The 22824-nt window shown below is 39.8% G+C and overlaps 1 protein-coding gene across 1 annotated transcript in view; it reads right to left on the bottom strand.

Annotated features, from left to right (window-relative positions):
• Positions 1-1121: 1121 nt before the first annotated feature.
• ABHD5 (abhydrolase domain containing 5, lysophosphatidic acid acyltransferase) overlaps positions 1122-22824 on the bottom strand; it is a 30714-nt gene continuing 9011 nt past the window's right edge. Inside the window, exons 2-7 of the mRNA XM_032409123.1 lie at positions 21171-21256; positions 17819-18191; positions 8980-9134; positions 6594-6705; positions 3921-4107; positions 1122-3362 (exon numbers count right to left, since the gene is read on the bottom strand). Of these exons, the coding sequence (XP_032265014.1) occupies positions 3273-3362; positions 3921-4107; positions 6594-6705; positions 8980-9134; positions 17819-18191; positions 21171-21256 (1003 nt within the window). The 3' untranslated portion in view covers positions 1122-3272. The remainder of the gene's footprint in view (positions 3363-3920; positions 4108-6593; positions 6706-8979; positions 9135-17818; positions 18192-21170; positions 21257-22824) is intronic.

Genomic DNA, 22824 nt, shown 5'->3' with positions numbered 1-22824 from the left:
CAACAACAGTGTATTGTGTAACTTGGATTTTCCCCCACCTGATGAGGTAAGAAATGGTGTCTCAGTAGTTTAAATTTGCCCTTCCCTTAGTAGGCATACCCTCCTGTGTTTAAGGGCTATTTGCATTCTATTTTCTGTGAACTATCTGTTCATATCTTTTTGCCTAGTCTTCTTGCAGTTTCTTCTCAAAGTTTAAAAATTCTCATATATTAGAGCTATGTGTGCCTTCTGTAACAAACAGTGCAAATATTTTTGCCAGTTTACTTTTTAACTTTGCTTTTTTTGGCCATCCAAAACTCTTTCAGTTAAAGATGCAAACTTTTCCATTTATTGCTTCTGGATTTTCAGTCATAGGAAAGTTTTCCTTCCTCTCAGATTATAAAGGAGTTCATACATATCTTCTTGTAGTTATTTAGGCTTCATTTTCACAGCTGGGTGTCTAATCCATTCAGATTTTATCCTTGTGCAGTGTGAGAAATGGATTCAACTTTTTTTCTTCCATATAGTTAACCACATTTGTCTCAACACCATTAAGTCTTCTCCTCCATCAATAAGATGCTTCCGTTATCATATACTAAATTCCCGGATTTCATATTGTCCTTAGTAACGTTATAATATCCAGTAGGGTTATCCCTTCTTCCCCACGGTTCTTTTCTAGGGCTCTTCTGGCTAGTATTGTTTATTTTTTCCAATACCTTTATACAGGAAAAAACTTGTTTTATTGGGATCTAGTATGCCCTTTATACATGTATATACACACATCTATATGTACATGTAGAATAAATATATATAATATAAATGTAATGTATATAACTATGTACACATATAATATACATCTATATAAACAGAGACACATCAAAAGTGTTTTCTAAATAATACTCTGAAACCAACTCTAGGCAAACTTTTTTTGAAAATGAGTTTTGGAAGGACACGGATGTCACAGTAAGGGCTGCGTGAACACAAAACAGCCAACGTGTGGAGGTCAGTGCAGCGCAGAGCAGCCTTCCCTCCCAATGCCAGCAAGTGTTGCTGCGCCCACTGGATCCACGGTCCTACAGTAACTCGTACAGACTGGGCCGTACCAAAAACTCAAGAAAATATACAGCAGCTGACTTGTTGCAACTATCACAGTAAAATTTATTCTGTAAAATAAAGTTGAAGTACATGTGTATAATTTAGCAAAGATCAAATACTGTGATAGAATTTTTTTAAGAAAACATTTAGCACCCATTGTATTTTTAGGAATTTGCGGATTGTGACCTTCTGCTAGCTCAATATTCACAAAATTACATATTCTATAACCCAAGGGAAAATTTAACTTTTAAAATGAATTACGACAATATTTTTCAAATAAAGCAAAATCAGTTGGTAGGAAAGTAAGTTCCACTTGACATTTGGGTACAACTTTCTCCTGAATCACTTGGCACACCTGTGGTCAGAAACTCCATTTACTAAGTGAACTAGTAACTTCCCTCCAAGGGCTGAGACCAAATTTCCTTCGTGGAAACCTTCCTGTACAAATGAAAACTGTCATTTACCCAATTAAGAGAGACTGGGAGTGTGTCAAAAATACAAAAATATTACCCAAATTATTTGTACCACTTAAAGGTTTGGAGCTAGCCTTCTAAGATACTAAATAAAAAGTACAGGCTACTTTTGTTTGTTAGGTAGAGAGATCTGAACGTGTCTTGGCTCTCATGTTACCTTTTGCAGTAACATAGTTAAGGTGCCAAGTAAGACAAACTGCTGGGAAGCTATCTGTTGTGCTTCAGTATAATTTGCCTATTCCTTTGTAGGGAAGACAATGTTGAAAATAGAATGTTCGATGTTTCTGGCAGTTAATCCACAGTGATACAACCTTACATTTCCTAACTACAGATTTCCTAATTAACCATTTTAAAAACGCAACAGTCAAAACCATTAAACCTTTATTTGCATATAAACAGTTCTCTGTTTTTATTTACATAACCACCTTTCTCCTAGAGAAGCAAAACGTAAGGCAAAGATGCCTTGTTGATGACAATCTTATTCAATTTTCTTTTTTGGAGGGTCTTCTCAGCAGCCAGTTATCACATGGCAATTTTCACAGTTTCAAAGAAGTTTTCTTCATTTTAAAACAGCAAGAAAGTGTTACACTTGATGGTAGTTATTGTCAAATAGTTCAATCAACCTTATATAGCTTTTATAATATAACTTCAAGTATGTGTATTATTTAATCAACACAAACCTCAAAAACAAAAACCCAACAACCAAGTGCTATCCCATTTCTGGTGCCATGAGACACAACAGTACCACCTATTGTTCTGTTTTAGTGGTTAAAAATGGAATCCAGTTTTAGCACCCATCTACAGGAGTTAGAGGTTAATGACAATATATGATCGGCTTACTGGAAGGTAGCAGTCTTAATATCCCCTCAGAAGGACATCTGTTCTTTATGCTGCATCCTGGCTCATGGAAAAGAATAGTATTAATTGGGGGGAGGGGGGGAGAAAGGACAGACTTTTAGTTAAGGCTTTTCAGTACTTAAATCACTTCAATACTAATGTCATGTTTCCCTGGAAGTATAGATTTATATCACATATAAAAGATCTCAAGGAATTATGTGGTTGCAGATACATCAGGATAGACCACATTTAAAATGTTGAACATGGCTGAAATAGAGAACAGAGGAAAATCAGAAAAATTAATGCTAGTGATCAACTCCCATCTTTTTAGCCAAAATGCTATCTCATCACTCCATTTCAAAAATGAAGTGAAAGATTCTAAACAAGTGATAACTTTTTACATAAAAACACACAAAACTGTGATTAACTATATCAGTTATTAGACATGGTAAATACAGGCAAAGAAAATAAAGTGCACCATTACAGTATATAAAATTATAGATGCAGTAACCACCTTTTAAATTGGCAATATAGACTGAAATATAAAAAGTACCTGACATAGCAAAGTTAGATAGAAATGAAAAAAATTTCAGTTGAAAAATTACAATTTTTCAGTACAGCAGAGGGGCAAATAACCTTTTATTAAAGCTATCAGATTTGGAGACTCTTGAATATTTCGATTTTGTGTAGGAGAAAAGAAAGCCATTCTTCTAGAAGGCACTAGCTGGTTTAAATGTGCAAGCAACTTCATAAAGAAAATATGTGCGAAGTACAGTCAGGAAGACTGCTGGTTCTTTTGTTGTATTCCTTACTCTGCACGGGAGACTGCGCAGTATTACTGAGGAACTCTATTAGTCAGCAGGCTCTCCCACATCCTTCTCAGTGTGCTCAGTCCACAGTGTCACAGATCTCCTTTACTTTCTGGTTGAATTCTTCTGGTTGATCTGCATACACATAATGCCCTGCCCCAAGAATGGCCTGGGAAAGGAAAAGGAGTTGGAAGGTCAGTGAACAAAAGCATTTAATAAAACACATGAGCAAAGACATTTAGCAGTGAAAGCGAGAACAGCTATACAGAAATAAAATATAAAAGAACGAGCGACACTGATCTGTAGTAACTTTTATGTATTTCCATCAAATAATCTGAGAATAAAGAGAAAAATCTATTGGACCTTACTAAAATTTTATATGCAAAAAAACATTCTAAACTGACCAATAATGTCAGGGCCAGCAGATCAAATGAACCAAGTGAGAACATGTTGCCTTGTGAGGTGGGAGTTGGTCAGGTGCCACTGGAATATCCCTCTCCCACCTCGGAGATGCCACGGCTCTAGGAACAGGCACGACCAGTGTGGACATGAAAATGTGTGTGGGTCAAACCCTGTCCCTCATCACAAGTGACATCAGGTCCTGATGGAGGCTGGAGGTCTAGCTCAGATCTGAAAGCACAGGGACTAAGTGAAACCTCACTGAAGGCAAACATAATACAGCAGCTTCCACCTACAACTGAAAACCCAAACTAAGCCACACACTTACTATTGTCTTCACATATGAATGTGGTCGTAAAGACTGGATGCTGTTACCAGAATTGCCATCTATGCAGGATCGGGCGCCATAGATCACCGAAACTGGAATGTCAGGGTGCATTTTACCAATTCGCTGGAGCATTGGCCTTTTTGCCCATCCATAAGGAATAGTCATATTTTTGAATGCTGTCTCGCCACTTAAGGAAAAGGAAAACAACACACATATGACTTCTGGGGATGAGTATGTACTGCACCCCCACCTTCATGAAAAATACTCATATTTAGCTTCTCCCCCATTTAAGAAAAACCTCAGTTTAAACAGAAAATATACTAGAAAGTATAAGAAACAACCCCCACAGAAGATACATACTTTTGTTAGATAAACAAGGATGCTCTAAATTCTAGTGGATTAAAAGTCACCCTCTTCTAAATCAAACATGCAACTCTATCATTATTAAATTCCCTGTGGGGAGAGTTAAAATGTTTTTCACTGTAACTTGTTTCAAATGTAGAAGGTAGCTTTTCAACATGTGCATGGCACCAGCTTTTTACCTGGAATAGTAAAAAACCAATACCAAGATAAGAAGAAATGCAGATCGTATATTTACATGTTTTATTTTCTGCATATAAAGACATTTACTGTTTAAAAAAACCTTTCTGGCTAGGGAGAGACTGTGCCTCCTGAAGCTAATCCATTCTTAGAGACAGCAAAGGATTCAACTGGAAACATGCCTGTCATATGCCAACTAACCAATCCAGAGCCATGCCTCTTCTGTACTGCCCACACTGCCCACACATCCAGGAGGCAATATTCCTCTGCCTTAATCATCCCAGGGCCAGGTACCAGGCAATGACAGACCACCCGTATATCTTAGAGCCCACAGAAATTACTCAACTACCCAATCCTGAACTGTCTGCCGTGCCCCTGCCTTGCCTTTCCTGAAGAACCCAATAAAAGTTCTGGCCTCAACTTTCCCTTCACTGTGTTTTCTCTCACCTGACCACAATCTGGTGCTTCCCTGTAACCGTTCATGGCACTCAGTGACCCCCCCTCTCTCTAGGACTTGTGAGTATAATAAACTTTGCTTTCTTGAGCCTCTGTGTCTTCTCCTGTGCCCACACCTGACGGATCATCACACAAAAGAACACAGAACACTTTGCAAACTCCCAGGATAGATCCACTGTGCTGTCACTTCTGTTTCCTTGCAGTACTCGGCACAACTCTGAATTGCCTGCTATGAAGAATTCAAGTTCTACCACAAGAAAGACAACAAACTAGCACTACACAGGCACACGTAATCCTGAAATGTAAGTGAAGAACAAAGCATGGAGACCAAGCAGGAAAACAGATGATGTACCTGGAAGGGACCACTAAAAACTGTGGGAACAAGTCAGTGGAGTGTGAAGTCCTAATCCACCAGACCCAATGGCCTAGTGAGTCACAAAACGTCAATCTCTTCAGGACTCCAAACCTTTCCAGCCTCCTTCACTGTTGGCAGAGAACCTCTAACCTACTTTATTAAAAAGACTAAGGCTATCGATCCACCCCAATAGCTGCCACAGCCTCGGCACTTTAATAAAGCAGGCGTGCGTGTTCTCTGCCAAAAGTGAGGGAGGCTGGCTCTGTACCTCGCCTCTCGGCCTTGCACCCGAGTCTCCACCTTGGAAAGGCTGAGGTACCGCCTCCAGGTTCTGCAGTATGGCCCATGGCCCACCTACACTGGAGTCATCTGAAGCACTTGTTAAACATGCAGCCCAGGATCACTGAATCAGTCTTAGAAACAGGGCTCAAGAATCCTATCTTTGACAAGCTCCCCCAATAATTCTGGTACACCATGAAGCATGAGAACTGGAGAACTGGTGCCTGACCCTCTCCCTAGCAACTGCAGGGTCTTGTCTTCCAGGCTCCTTCTAGCTCCCCACTATCTTCAGGCTGTTTTCTCCACTGGTGTCTTGTACCTAATGTCCATAAGTCATGTATTTTAAAAAATAGGAAACACCTTTGTTTGGCCCTCTTGCTCCCTGTGGCTACCATGCTCACAGGCTCTTCCTCCCTCCCTCCCTCTTTCTTCCCTCTTCTAATCACTGTCAAAATACCTGCAAAACCCCCCTCCCCATCTTCCAGCCCTCACTTACTCTTCACCCACTACACTAGTGTTTGTCATGCTGATCTAGGGTCATTAAAAAGTGCTCAGCAAAAGAGGGGTGCAGTCATCATGTGAACTGGAACCATGCTGACTGGCATCTCCCATGCACTTGGAAGACTTAATACCCTTTGGCATAGCAAAAGTTTCTAAGAAGATACACGGTACAGGAAACCATTTACTTTTGTTTAATCCTGTTGCCCTTTTTTTGTAGAGCATGCATACTCAGTTTGGAAATGCTGTTTTATTTGAAATTCTTCTTTCTCTCTCAACTCCAGCTACCTTCTAGAGGTACCCAGGACCAAAACTTCCTCAACTTATCCATAAGCACTTTTGGGGAAGACAGTACATCCTGCTTATTAGTCTCTCATCGGCATCCAGTACAATGTTTTACATACTAGGCACTCCATGAATACATGAGTAAATTAAGAAGTATTAGTCAGTTAACTACTGATAAAAATCTCCTAGACTATTCACATGTTTTCAAAGAAGAAAAGTGTAAAACACCAACACAGTAAATTTAGAATCCTAACCCTTACCTTGGAGTCTGCACATTACAGTGGTAGATGTACTCTGTCACGGTGTCATCTTCAAACATTGACGAATACTTTCGTTTGAAATCAGGCCTTAAACGCTGCACTAGACTTAAGCCTACGTAACAGGAAACCAATGTTTTAAATTATAGTTAACTGACAAGCTAATAGAGAAAGGTTTTATGTCTGCTTATAGAATATGTGTTATATGCATACAAATCTACATGTATTCAAGTGTATATTTTAGGTGGCAAAGAGCACAGATCCTAGAAGCTGCTCTCCTCAAGTTCCCTAAGAATTAAAATAAGAGGTAAGGAGTATTCCATATTGCCTTACAGAAGTGCTTCAGGAGCCCAAGACATACAAGTTAATTTTCTAAGACTTGTTTTTGTAGGAAAATAAATTCTATTAAACATGGCAGGTGAGTAGAGCAGAGCAGCTCAAGGTAACTTACTAATTTGTATTTCTCCCATAATTATAACACATTAGTATCTAAATAAAGTAAACTGGAATATACAAGTCTTTCTGTGGAAAAAGAAATCCAGGGTTTCTGCTAGGGACATTGCCAATCCTCCCGGCTAAGGCCATCCACTCCTGAGGTGAGAGGTAGGGGTATCCTTTCCCTAGAGGAAAAAGGATGAAGAGTAGAAGCCTCCATCTGGTCACTATTTTCCCTTCTGGGGCCCCAGGGGCTTGCCAGTTTCCCTTTCTGCTATCACTGCCCATTATTCTAGCAAGGTCTTACTTCTTTCCTGGCCCTCCTTCCTGCCTCTGAAGGACTTGTACAGCTCCATGGAGAATTCTTATGATGTGGTTGATATTCTAAATCATGTCCCACCCTGACCACACATAAGCAATAGTGGGAGACAAAGGGCATGGCCTGAGAGGGCTGCTCCTAGGCATCCTCCCTCCCCAACCATTGCCTCCTAGTTTCTTTTCATACTTAACTCTTCCCATAATTGCTCCCTATGTAACTGTAATCAAACACAATCCATTTATATTTCAGGACCGTACAGACTAAATGAAGTCCTTAAGTAGTCCATCAAAGGAGGACCAGGCACCTAAGAGGAGTGGCTCTACTCGGGAAGGGGGAGGGGTTGGGGGTGGGAAAGAAAGGCTATTTGTCAGAGCACCGAGGAGTGTGGTGTGGTCGCCAACCCAATCCCTGTGCAGTCCCATGGCCCTCCCCATCCCAAATGGAGGCAGTAGGACAAAGAGGGACCAGGCCTGGGCAGAGGGGAGCAGAATTCCACACCCTCCACACCCCCATGCCTCTCTTCTCATCTCACTAACAGAACCTGACTCTTGTCTATCAGTTAGGCAGCAACATGCTCAGGAAAGTGGGCCCCTCACTCCAGCCCCTGGAAACAAATCATGATTGATCAGCAACACAAAAGTATTCTTCTTTGCTAGTGGAAGAACTAGGGGTGGGCAGAGACATAAGGGGAGGCCTGCTGGGGCCTTCCAAGGAAGACTTTCTTCCCTGACAGAGCATTATGGAGAGAAAACCATTTTCCATTCTTTCCTTTCTTCTTGCTCAGGGTGCTGCTTTGTGGGATGGGGCTTCCTGCCATAGCAGCCATCAAACACCATGAGGAAAAAGGTCAAGAGAATCACAGTTGCAGGCCCAAACCCCAATGTCAATGAGCCAGCTACTAGAACAAATGCTAAAACCACAAGCCTGCTTGCTAAGGAAATAATGGAAGGCCCTACGGTTTAAACCACTTAGGTGGTTCAGCTATTTGCAGCTAAAAGCACTCCTCACTGACACAAGTTATAAGGAAAGCAGAGGTCCAGACCACCATCACTGGTGACAATGAGGGAAGGTCTCGAGACTCCCTTGGCTTTGGGGTGGAGAAAGAGGAGCTGAGAGTCAAATGAAATTAAATCAGAGACTAAACACTGGTACTTCAAAATATGACCAGAAACACAAATCTCTGTGGAAAAGGATGATTTTATCTTCTTAACACTCTGACATTATGGGGCAAGAAGGGCAATCAAGTCAGGCTCTGTGATCTGCCAGCTGGGTACTGTCAACTAGCCAAAGGCTCTCTAATGTCACCAGCAGGTCAACATGCTGCACTTCTTCTCCCCATGCCCTGGGCTGACTAACCCCATGGGCAGCATTTCCCACCTTCTCAGTTTTGCCAATTACCTGTAATATTTACAATATAAAGACTCCTCTTTGAGATGAACCTGGTTTCATTATTTTTAGTCATGGACTGGTACTTTTTGGAGGAGGAAAAAAAGTAATTTAGTAATTCAGAGGAGGAGGAGAAAAAGATTCAGTTTGTTTTTTAAGATTCTGGCTAACAATGGCAATCAGTAAATACCCCTGTACTGCCAATCTATAAACATTTTGCTTTCCTAGGACACAGATATAAGCACTCACCAAAGGGTCCTGCAATCCTGAGGCCAGCTAAAGGATTAAAGGGAGTCAGTGCTGCTCCCAAGGCTCTGATCCACACTGGGATTGGTCTGTCTTGATCAGCAAGGTCCGGTCGCTCAGGAAAACCCCAAGGCTCCACTAAAATGAGATGATTAACCCTGTTGGAGGAAGAACAGATATAATTTCATTTGGCAAACTCACCCTAGAACTCTAAAGAATTAACACGATTTATAAAGCAAAGGTAGAAAAAAACCACCTTCCAAAACCTTCACATTAAAGAGAAGACTAATGGCTGACCAGTTATATCATGTTCTTATGACATGAAAACTATCAGATTTGGTAGGACTTGAGAGGTATATGGTAGGATTAGAGCTTCCTTTTTCATATATGTAAATGTGGATAATAAAGGGCATGTGGAAGGGCACATAACTGTGTGGCTACTCTTGAGAAATGGTATTCGTTGTTGAGGCTACCCTCTGGCGGATGATACAGATCAATGACCACTCAAAAAAGCTGAGTCTGAATGCTAACAGCAGCTACCCAGCAGCACAAGGCTGACAGTGCAGAAATGACTGAAGATTAATATTACACTTATAAAATAGCTTCAGACACCAACAGTTATCTCCTATGAACCAATCATTCTAAAAATGTAAGAGGCATTAGTACTTTAGGTGGGTTCAAAAGGACTTTTAAATGAACTTTCCACAAATACAGAGATATGTAATAATGTGGGCGGAAATTTCCCCTAGTTTAGTGAACATGAGCATATAGGTAGGGCTACCCACGATATCATGATATACTGACCTCAGATTCTGTTCCTAACCCTTTCCTAATTTTCTTCTTTACTGACCAAAGAGATAGAAAATTTTCAGCCAAATCTCATATAAAATTGTTTTGTATCACTAATAGTTTTAATTTTTCCATCTTATGAAAACCTCTTCCTGCTGAGGGAAAACCAAAACTATCAGCAATACTTCCATGTGCCTGCATCATGGGTATTATATGTCATAAAGATCCTAAATAAAGCAAAAAGGTCCTCATGACACAAATGATATTCAACTATAACCAAAACAGCCAACAAATGCCAGGAAAAACTTCCCAAGGATGAACAGACAATGATTCTAACGTCCCTTTTCTAAGTCATAACTGAAACCAGAACATGGGCACAGATGGCTATTATTCTCAATATAAAATGTTTTATTATTTTTGCCACCACAGATAAGGATGAGTTAGTAATGAGTCCTTTGCTTTGGCTGCATTTTCTCAAACAGAAAGCTTTAGAGCACAGACCCAGTGCACAGAGCTCCAAGGGCCTTTGGAGAATACTCAGGCCAATTTTTCATCTCATAGATGAGAAGGAAGCTGAGATGCACTATGTGACCTGCTCCAAGACATGTAGAAGTAGGGCTAAAACCCCTGTTTCCTGACTCCAGTATATTAACCGATGCCAACAAGTCACTGGGTAGAAGGCTCTCTCCTAAGAACAGACCATAACATAAGATAACATATCAGTAAAAGTAAAGCTTAACTTTTATCAACTCTAGGCCAATCCTAACCCTATACTCTAGATTTCAGAGCATTTATAGAATGTAACTACCAATCTGTGTGGAGATACACATAAGTGAGTTTTCATATACTTAAGAGTGCCTTCACTCTTAAAAGTTTTTTTTTTTTTGAAGATTTTATTTATTTATTTGAGAGAGAATGAGATAGAGAGCATGAGAGGGGCGAGGGTCAGAGGGAGAAGCAGACTCCCTGCTGAGCAGGGAGACCGATGTGGGACTCAATCCCGGGACTCCAGGATCATGACCTGAGCTGAAGGCAGTCGCTTAACCAACTGAGCCACCCAGGTGCCCCCACTCTTAAAAGTTTTAGGAGACTATTTTCTAATAGTGTATGGGAAGGGGGATGGAAAGGAGTTTGTTTTATTTTTTAATGGCTGAGACTAACTGATATTGACTTCCCCCTAAATTCCTCTCATTACAGTCCACAGTGAGATCTGAAGGAGGGGGAAAGGAGGGCATGCCAGAGGTATGGGTGGAATTAATGAAATAGTCACTTAGTTGAAAGCAGCAGAGATTCCCCTTAGGAAACAACTAGTATTATTCACTATTCACTTAGCTCCTAAAAAGAAAAATGAACTCTTTATCAAAACATACTTTACCCTAAAAGATGATTAAATTTTGCTATGAATTTATTTTGGTATCCTGCCGAGTCTGCTCTCGGCTCTTATCTGCTAACCCAAGAAGGGGGAGGACAAAGGAAAACGTGAGGGAGGTCAAGTCTCATCTATCTCTAGCTAAGTGATTGCTTTGTTTCCACCTTAGTTTTGGCTTGCCTTGTTTAATATGGATCTTCGAAATAGTGTCCTTAGATAAAAATGCCAGTTTAACAAATTATGCAAAGTATATATACTAGAGAAGATGACCTTTTTTTTTTTTAAGGGAGTGAACTGACCCAACAATTGTTCGATCTTGTGTCTTCAGCTTAGCATGGTGCTTAGCACATAGTGGATGTTCAGTAAACATTTGGAGTATTATGTTTTTCCATGTTTCCTTTTGGTCCTTATCTATAAGAATATGCAAATTTTATAAATGATATTCATAGGGGCGCCTGGGTGGCTCAGTCGGTTAAGCATCTGACTTCAGCTCAGGTCATGATCTCAGGGTCCTGGGATCCAGCCCCATGTCAGGCTCCTCACTCAGTGGGGAGTCTGCTTGTCCCTCTGCCCCTCTACCTGCTCACTCATGCCCTCTCTCTCAAATTAAAATAAATAATAAACTATACTCGTAGAATAAGCTAGGAGTTAGTCCAATCTGGATTTTTCTGGTCTCCCAGACGAACACTGTTATTTCTTATAGGAATCTTGCAGGTCACTACCTATCAGTGGGTAGTAAAATCTACTTAGAGAGTCAGAGTCAGTCTGTGGTCTTTTTAACTGTATAATTTGGAATAGAAAAATATGTAACAAGCCTGAGTATCATTCCATGAAACTTTTATTTCAGACACACACATATGTAATTCTTATTGAGGGGTTATAGTCAAAAAAGTTTGAAAACAATTTTTTTTTTAATTTTATTTATTTATTTGTCAGAGAGAGAGAGCACACAAGCAGGGGGAGGGTAGAGGAAGAAGCAGGCTCCCTGCTGAGCAAGGAGCCCGACGTGGAACTCGATCCCAGGACCCGAGCCGAAGGCAGACGCTTAACGACTGAGCCACCCAGGCATTCCTGAAAACAATTTTTTAAAAGCTCTGCAAAATTGTCTAAACTGGAGTTATATATCATCTGCATCACTACATGTAAAAGGCCTCAGGAAGTAACTGTTGCTTATTTTTGGTTCTAAAACTCATTTAAAAGATAGACCATGTGGAGCACTTAGGTTGTGGCTATTGAATAATAAATATCTAGTAAATGTTAGCTAGTTATAGTAGCAAAACTAGGAAGACGACTAGAGAAGACTTTTTTCAGGGAGCATGGGAAGACTCACATGGAGCTGAAACCATGTGAGCAATGATTCTTCAGGAAAGCCTGAGCACAGGTTTTGGCTCACAGGTTTATGTTGCACCAGACCAAGTTCCCAAGCTATCTTCTCACCACTCTTCTAGTGAAAAGATTATCTCCTCATCTGATAGATGGTATTTGGTTTTAATGTATATCTAAACTATTATAGTAATCTGGACCCAACCCTCTAATATTCCAGAGGATAGCCTGATGGGATTGTTAGTTCATATCCAGGAGTAAGGAATGGGTCTAGCCAGACGGCACACTTGAGTCATCCTATCAGACATCTTTGTCAAGAATCAAGAGACTGATTCAAATTACAGGAAAAACAAAGAACTGGCAGAGCAGGAACAAGAGAACAGCCTATCAGTTTCAAAACATTTAGAGAGGCATACTTCTTCAGGTTAGTCATCAGAGTAGGCCTAGAATTTGAAGATGGTGAGCAGATTACAGCCTAAAGGGCAAAGCAGTGGCTAACATCTGCTCCAACAGGCTGGGATAGCTGAGTCTGAATGCTAACGAGGGTATATTATATAAACCTGACTTTCATGAGCTTTAAAGTCAGCCACCAGGCAGAAATAATACAACAAGAACACTCAGACCCAGATCCAAAATGCACAAGGGAATCGACAGGACACACTTACAGAACAAGGAAAGGAACAAGGAAAAGGAACAGGAAGAACTCTAGTCAGTGTATAAGCAAGGCATTCTCAAAATGAAGTTAGCCCCAGGTATTTCCCATTGGCTCCAAGCCTCTGAGGGGAGAATGCAGCAGGCCCAGAGAACAAGAAACTAAAGATCTCCAGCTTGAGGTCAAGTAGAGCAGCCTTTCTTAAGAGAGGAGGACAGGAAATGCTCAGCCCAGCTCTGTACGGTCAGGAGACAGAGCCAGGCAAGGTTGCAAGGTCAGATGATCTGAAAGCCATTGAGTGCAGAAGTAAAGACCAGTTTGTAACCTCTTCTAGTGTATCTATTCTCTTTGCTAAACACTTTCTAAGTTAATAAAAGTTTCTATAGTCTCCTTTTCCTTAGTTTTTAACACAGTGTTTATGGTGTCCTGGACAGCAGGGGCCAGAAGGAAAGGAAAATTAACAGCAAAAAGTGAGTGCACAGACGAAAGAAAGGAGATGGCATGTTTGGCTATTACTGCTGGCTTACTCTACTGTCTCTCCATGCCCACCTTTAGGGCATGAGACATGGCCTAATGAAGAAGGCTTGGCAGAATGGCAGCCCACGACACCTCACACCACGAGTGGCCCTACTGCTTGTGACACAGCACATTAATTTACAAGTGAAACTATGATGGCATCTCTAATTATTACACATCATGGTAAGAGAACTGAGATGAACGAAGGTCATTTTGGGGGATGGAACATGGGGATTGGGCTGGGACCCAACTACAAACCAGTTCCTAACTTCTCTGCTCACCAGCCACATGGCCTTTCCTGAATGGCCCAGGTGTCCACCTAGCAATTTCTGTCCCCACTGCATAGAATGCTCTCCTGCTACTCCTCTTTGAGACTCAACCTCAGCTTACATTGCACTTCTTTAGGGCACCACACTGGGCCAGGTTCTCATCAAGAGTTCTCACAGACCCGTCCACTACCCTTCACAACCCTCAGCAGCTTCCTGCTCCTCGAGTGGTTGTGTCTCTTCCCCAGCACATCCTAAGCCTTCTAAACACATACAGTCACTCGACATTCTTTAAACAGAACCAACCTGCTGGAATATAATGTTCGAGTGTTTCAGTCATCACGAATATTTCAATGGAGGAATCATCCACGTGCTTTTACATAAAGCATCACAATTGCTGAATGCTCAGTTTCCAATCAGTATCAAGAATCGGGAAAATATGTGACCATTGCCACAAGTTAAGCCATAAAACAACTTCTATGGACAGAGGCACTCTGCTGCTCATAGAGATGAAGCACCCAAGCTGCCCTAGTGTACGAAAAATTAGAAAAAAAATGTATTGGGTTTTATCCATTCTCTAGCCAAGAATGCTTCCTAAACAAGTACATTAAACTAGTAAACTAGGCACCTTCATTCTTCTCCTCAAACTGTCCTATAAAAACAAACACGGAGAAGGGGCGCCTGGGTGGCTTAGTCAGTTAAGCCTCCGACTCTTGACTTTGGCTCAGGTCATGATCTCAGGGTCGTGAGATCAACCCTGGTATCAGGCTCCACACTCAGTAGGGAGTGTACTTGAGATTCTCTCTCCCTCTCCCTTTGCCCCTCCCCTCATTCCCATGCACTCTTGTACTTTCTCTCTCTCTCTCTCAAATAAATAAATCTTAAAAAAATAAAAACAAATCTTAAAAAAAAATAAATAAGGAATAAAAGAATGGGGCTGCTCATAAAAGATGAGGGTGGAAATAGCTTTGGACTAAGACAAGCAAAATGTTGTCTTTGTGTTTTTTTCCTGCATGCATAGAAACAGAAATTAAGGAGAATTAAAGAATTAAGAGGAAATTGGATTACTTCAGAAAGAAAAAAAGGAAAGATTATATTTGTTATACCTGAGGAGGCAAAGAAAAAAGTAACTGTCTCAAAGTCCATTAGGAGAAAAAAAGAGAGACAAGGCACAGTGAGTGAAGGAAATTAAATGAATCTCATTTGAGCTCTATTAGACCATTTCTTCCCTCTTCTTATCCCTCTCCCTGCAAAATCTTTCAGAAAAGCAAAGATTTATTTTAATCTCATGACAGCACAATAAAAATGGTCCCAGTGGGGAAGGCTATGCACATGTAGAGGCAGGAATTATATGGGAAATGTCTGTACCTCCCTTTCAATTTTGTTGTAAACCTAAAACTGCTCTTAAAAAAAAAAAAAAATCTTTTTTAAAAAGCTGGATCAAGTGAGCTAGGTAAGAGACATTTTTTTTTTTTTAATTTTTTTTTTTTAAGATTTTATTTATTTATTTGACAGAGAGAGAGAGAGAGAGAGATCGCGAGACCAGGAACACAAGCAGGGGGAGTGGGAGAGGGAGAAGCAGACTCCCCGCGGAGCAGGGAGCCCGATGCGGGGCTCGATCCCAGGACCCTGGGACCATGACCTGAGCCGAAGGCAGACGCTTAACGACTGAGCCACCCAGGCGCCCGTAGAGACATTTAGAGTACGTAGCTCCATCCTCAGTTAATACTGTTAAAAGATAAACTAGGCATACTGAAAATTTTAAGAGTTTATTTGAGCAAAAATCAATTTGAATTAGCAGTGTCAAACCTGAGTGATTAGGTGTGCTCCACCAAGAGGAGCTGAGTAAAGACTTATCTAGAAAAGGCGTGGAAGCAATCATCTGATTGGCTTAAAGCCCAGTAGGCTATTTGTGATTGGTTGTTCTTAGGTTTTAATTTCATAACCTTGAGGTACTTATAGGCTTAGATTTTGGTTTGCTTAGGTAGGCCACCAGAGCATTAGAGCCACCTCAGTCTGATGGGCTTCCTTGTTTCATTCATTTAACACTGGGCACCCACTATGTGCCAACCACAGTGGTCTGACTGAATTTCATTCAGGATTTGGGATATCTGAAAATCCAGAGAACCTCACTATTTTGAAATGAACTTGTGTTTAATAATGTAAGTTATGCAGTGAAGAATACAGGCTTCAATATCCAACATGGTCTATAGAGTTCTACTCAAAAATCAGCCAATTTAAACATGCTAATTATTTCAAGCATTCTCAAATTCATCTATTTACTAATACTTAGTGATTCTTGGTCCTGACATACAACTTTAGTTTTGTTTCTAGCACTAGGCACAAGCATTCAAAAACCATTTTCTAAAATGTAGTCAGTCCAATGCAGGGATCACTGGATTTGTTTTAGATACTTGTTCTGCCCACCATGTCATTTAAACTATGTTGCTATTCTCTTTCATAAGATGGTTTTAAAGTGTTCATTCTCTTCTGAATCACTGATTTCTTCAGAGCACTTCATCACTGCAAATGAAAACCTCACCAACTGACTTAAATAACAGATAGCCACGAAGGGTCAGGATTCTAAGACTTAGGGATTTCATGGCCAGAGTTTACCCCACATAGTCCCGTATCACATTGCCAAGGAATAAATACCACAAGATAGACATAATAAACTCCTGATAAGAAACAAAAGAAGCCAAACCCCCCTCCAAAAGCCCTGTTGTCTTATGCCAGAAAAGTATCCATTTCCTTCTCTTACTTTCCATTGAGAGTAGAACACAATAAAAGACAGTAAACCTTAAAAGCCAACTAGAAAAAGAAAATCTGGATTTCTTTTGAAAGAAGGGGTCTGCCAATTGACAAGATTACACCATCTACCATACACAGGACTACAAACTCTCCAGAAAAACCAAGTGTTAATGCTGAAGTTGAGATAAAGAACCTATTCAGAAAAAGTCGGCTGTTCAAGGGCAAGAAAACCTCAGGTACACGGGGCTGCTGCCCTACACTTCAAATTCTGTGTTAACAGCACACCTGGAGTTATGCAATGGGGCAGCTTCACAGGTACATGCATGCAGCCTGAAGACAACAATCATCCCAGGTCTCATTCACAGACCTCAATATCAAAAGTTGGTTGCAGTTGTGGATTTAAAAATTAGTCCAATGGAAAAATACACTGGCAACATAAAATGTTGATTTTTTTCTTTCTTTCCAAATGCTAAGCCAAAAAAAAAAAAAAGAGAGAGAGAGCTTTTCTTCTATTAGCACTCAAATGTGACCTCTGCTCAGAGCTGAAACAAATAATAGGATATAGTATGAGAAAATAAGGTAAAGATAGGAGGAGATGTTACAAGATTCTGAAGCAAAATTCCGAAGTCATTAATTCAATTACTCTGAAAAATAATTCTGTAACCATAAAGGTAGGGCACAGTATAGTAAAAACCCTGTCAGATACACTTCGCAGATATATTTTCTGTACTTTACAAGTGAGAAAACGAAAGCTTCAAGGTTGAAGGATTTGCTGTAAGCCAAAAGATAGCACTGGCACCCAGGGCTTCTAATTTCTCACCTTTGGGTTCGTCTTATGGCTTATTATAACCTGGAAAAGTGAGGCAAAGACTGCTCCATCCACAGGTCTAATGATAACAATAATGATAAACAATACCACCAGTTTTTACTTGTGGTTTAAATTGTAGACATTCTAAGCTTGGCAAATAGAAAGTCCCTTCTCAAGCCTTCTACCAATGCGTAGCATGTGTAACAGGAAAACCCTGACATCATTATTTCAGCTACTAAATCGGCCATTGGTTGTGGTTATTTGGTCTCCTTTCAGAGAATCTGCCCTTAAGGCTCAGACACCAACAACCACCAAGGACAGGAACTAGAGCCTAGCACTTGGGTGCCTCTCCTGTCAGTATCACTTACCTTGATGGGTACTTCAGTGAGTAAGCAGCAGCCAAGAACCCACCCAAGTTGTGTCCAAGCAAGATCACTTTGTCCAATCCGAGGGCACATCTCCACTCCTCAATGGATTCCACAAACTGATTCTCCACTTCTTCCGCATCACTGTCAAACCTGGGCCTACTACTTCGTCCAAAGCCCAATAGGTCAAAAGCATAGATGGGTCTATCGGTGCAAAGATCTCCAAAATTCAGTGCCCAGAGTCCAAGACCGCCTCCAAAACCATGGAGGAGGACAAGTGGAGTCTTATTTGAAATATTATGAGAGAACTTCAGTGTCCATATTTTATTTCCATTAGATATACAAACAGGTTCTTTTTTGTATGTGCAGGGGACACCTAATGAAAACATAAAAAAGAAATTCTGCTTAGCTTCACTACTCCTGAGAAGGGGAGTATTCTCCGAGCAATCAGAAATTAATAATCTAGAAACAATCTGGTATCCATTCATATGATTTTAGCCTTTTAGGTCATTCCTAAAAAAAGCATACATCTTATTGAAGCAAGTAATTCTCAATTACCATATATTACATCTAAGTGGGAAGTTTTTTTTTTTTAATTTTATTTTATTATGTCAATCACCATACATTACATCATTAGTTTTTGATGTAGTGTTCCATGATTCATTGTTTGCGTATAACACCCAGGCCTCCATTCAGTACATGCCCTCTTTAATACCCATCACCAGGCTAACCCATCCCCCTCCCCTTTAGAACCCTCAGTTTGTTTCTCAGAATCCATAGTCTCTCATGGTTCGTCTTCCCTTCCGATTCCGCCCCCTTTATTTTTCCCTTCTTACTATCTTCTCTTTTTTTTTTTTTTTAACATATAATGTATTATTTGTTTCAGAGGTACAGCTCTGTGATTCAACAGTCTTACACAATTCACAATGCTCACCATAGCACATACCCTCCCCAATGTCTATCACCCAGCCACCCAATCCCTTCCACCCCCCCACCACTCCAGCAACCCTCAGTTTGTTTCCTAAGTGAGAAGTTCTATTTCAGATAAGTCTCAAGTACCTGTGGCCAAGGTCTTTTGGCAAGTCATGTTAGCTCTTTGGATTTTTCATATCTATCAAATGAGGGTCTTACACTCTTAGACCTGGACAGGAACTTAGTGCTCATTGGACCCATTATTTGAAGGTCTCTAACTTTGCAGACAATAACAAAAGAATACCTTGCATTTGTCTAACATTTGAAGATTAATCATTGAAGACTGAAGTCAAACTCAAAAGAAACATTTTTCCCTAAAAAGTAACCAAGAGTTTAGGGAAGGACTAGCAGTATCTGCACTAAACACATAACTGAAATCTTGAGTCACTTCAAAGTTTAGTAGAAAAGAGGTGACAGGGTATGGCAGGAAGTCCTGGCATGAGGTGCCAGGTAGTGTGGGTTCAAGTCCAACAATCTCCCTGGAAAATACAAATAATCACAATTTTGTAGATAAAAACTTTTACTTGCCTTCAGTGCTGTGGGACTCAATACTTTAAATCTCCCCCAAGTTGACTAAGATGAAACCAATTTGAAATTCCTTTACATTAAATTATCAACTGAATATAGACACTTTATATATACCACTTAATTATTTGTACATATTCATCTGCAGAAGACAAATACTTGAGAACTGGGAGTTTCCGCCCTTTAACCAAAGAAATCATCTCAGGTTTTGTACCACATAGTAGCAGCAAAGAGGAAACCCAGCATTCATTCAGAATATTAACAGAGCCCAAGCCTCCAAATGGGGGGAAATGCTATACCAGTTTAGAAAAGATGATCCAGCATTAGAACCAAACCAAACCACATAAGCATTTTGAACACAGATGTCTGCATATTTCCATAGAAACCATCTGTAACCTCTATTAGATAGCTCACCCCACTGTATTACAAGTCACTTGCTTTCACATCTGACACTACCAAGGGCCAATTCTCATTCCTATTTGCATCCCTAGAATCTAGCAGAAGGGAATCAGTATGTTTGGTAAATGCATAAATTGAGCACCCTTTTGCATCTCCTGACAAGATTTTTTTTTTTTATTTTAGTAAACCACGTCAACTTTTCTGCTTTGTAGAGAACAAGATTATCCAAGTATACAGACTAAGTAGAAATTTATTTTCATGCCAAAAATGCATGTAAGATGGCTAACTGTCCCCTCCTACGGATATATTCAGTTACAGTCACTTACTCCTGAATCATTCAAATGCACAAACAAGAAAATTCATTTGTGGTAGAGAGAATGAAAAGCAGGCATGGGCAAACATCTGCACATACATCCATTATAATCATGTATGTGAACTGCTCCTCTGAATCCACCCCTAAATTGTATCAGCAGACCAAAATTACACAATAAGCACCATTGCTTAAAAGTATACCCAAAGATACCAGGACTGCCCTGACAGTACAAGTTTGGGTAAATTTCAGTGCTCATAAGAAATTTTTAAAAAAGGTTTCCACACCACTAAAATGCAGAATTAAAGAATCCTAAGAAACTAGAACCAGAGGGAACTCTAAGGATCATCCTACCCCTTCATTTTACAGATAACAAATGCAAAACTGAGAAAGTGACTTACCCAAGATCCTGACATCACCTAATTGCAGATCTGGGCCTGGACCAGGTCACCTTGTTCTAGTTCAGTATGTGCTCCACTCCACAAGGCTACCTATTCTGGAACACCTAGAGCCTATTACCAGATTGTAGTCAGGGGCCTTTGGGGAGTCCCTGAGACCCTTTCAGGAGATCTATGAGGTCAAAACTATTTTCATAACAAAACTAAGACACCTTTTCACTCTCATTTTTTGATTGGTATGCAGCAGAGTTTTCCAGAGATCACTCGATGTGATTACCAACAGCCTGATGCAGAAGCAGATATGAGAATCCAGCTGTCTTATATTAAGCCAGACATTAAAGAGATTTGCAAACAATGCTACTTTTCTCACTACATTTCTGTTTGGTAAGTAGTTATTATTTTTAGAAAACATGTTATTTATTTTAACCTATAATGGGTTCCTATTATTTTTAAATGAATAAATTAACATACTTTAAACAATTCAGTTTTAATTTCTAACTGGTAAATACTGATGGCTATAACTGATAAACAAAGCTCCTTAAGGTCCTTACTAATTTAAAAGTATAAAAGGGACCCAAGACCAAAAGTTTGAGAACCCCTGCCTCCCAACATTTCTGTACTTGCTGATGACATGGAAAAGGGAAAAAGCACTTTTGCCAACAAACTAACACACCACAGAATCTTATCACCAGTTTCTGGGCAATGTGATTTTAGCAAACAGCTCAGGCAACTTACAAAAAGAAAACCTTACATTTTAAAATTTTCTCTTCAGCTTCTTTAAGGTGTGATGTAGATGTAGGGCACCAAGTGGGAAGCCAACCAGTTAGCCATCCCGACCTAGAGCATCAAAAAGAAAATATAAAGACATAAGTTAATGCTCTTCTCAACTCCCAACTATTACGTTAGAAGAAAAGCAGAATAGGAAATTTACTGTCTATATGATGGTGAAGCTATCTACATCTGGCAGAATCCACCTAATACATACAAAGCATTGTGGTAAAGTACTGGGGAACAGACATTCAACTTCAGTCTGTGAACCTACAAGTAGATATCAAAATCCATATTTATGGATAGTCAGACTCCCAAGTAATCAAGCAGAAATTAAAAATAGGCAGAACAAGAAATATGAAGAATGGAGTGTGTTCCAAGATAAAATATTTAAACATTCAATAAATGGTAGTTGACATTATACTGATGACAACAAAACAATTCACTAAAATTATGCGACATTAATTAGTAATTCCTAAAATGAGAGTTTTAACTAAGGTTAAATAGAAATTAGACAAAGAATTGTCATTTTTCATCACTCCTTACCTCAAAGGTAAGGCTACTTCTAGCTGACCTTCAGTAGGAAACTCAGCCCTGTTCCAACCTTTTACTTGACACTCTAGTATCATTTTTGTCATTTCTTATTCTCTGTTTTCTAGCCATACAATATTCCCTATTCTCTTGCTTCCTGACCCTGAATATCCTTGGAATATGCATCTCCCCTTCTTTTCATGATCCATTATACCTCTCACCAACCTCAGATTAGATTTCATTCCCCCTTCACCCACACACTCAAACCAGATTAGATCAGGGTAGCAGGATAGCACCCAATTCTCAAGCTCTATTCTTTTCCTTCTCAAGTTGTGTTACAACATTCTTATTTACTCACCAATATCCTCACCCAATTGTATGATCTTTAAAGGTAAGGACTCTGTGTTCACCAATGCATATTATTATACACTGATGTTATAAACGAAGTTTTTGCTTCATCTGAAATGTACTGGCTACAATGAATTACAAGTGGATCACTTGAGTGATAAGAGAATTTTCTGGGATGATAGTGACATTCTCTATCTTAATAGGTGATTGACTGGATTACACAGATGTATGCATATGTCAAAATTCAGCAAATGAACACTTAAAATTTAAGCATTTCATCATAATGCAATTTTATGCTAAAAAGAAAAAAGTAAAACAGGCTGGATTTGATAACTGGTTGGATAGAAAGAAGGTGTAATAGAGGATTCCTAGGTTTCTGAGTCAGGTACCACTAATAACCACAGAGAACACATGAATAAGAATAGGTGTGAGAAATGTGCTAAGTTTGGATGGGTGGCTCTAACATCCATTCTAAGCTTTGTATGCTCATTCTACATTTGCCTGCCCTATAGAATTTCTCTGGGCATTATGTAGAACAGCTGCTCAATAAATGTTTTGCAGAATGATTAAGTCACTCACAATAGAGGGTATTCTCAATCCAAGTTATTCCCATTTTGTAGATGTGAAAAGTAAGGTTCAGAAATGTTAAGCACCAGGTCCAAGAGTATTAAGGTAGTAAGGAAATGATACAAGTAGAGATTTAAATTCAAATCCGAGTGACTTCAAAGGCCTTTTTTCTCGGTGACTACCTTCCTTAA

This window comes from Phoca vitulina, unplaced genomic scaffold, assembly GCF_004348235.1.
Source record: "Phoca vitulina isolate PV1807 unplaced genomic scaffold, GSC_HSeal_1.0 scaffold10, whole genome shotgun sequence".
In the NCBI taxonomy this organism is placed as follows: Eukaryota; Metazoa; Chordata; class Mammalia; order Carnivora; family Phocidae; genus Phoca; species Phoca vitulina.
Note: the sequence above shows the minus strand (reverse complement) of the source record. Positions and strands in the feature narration are given on the sequence as shown.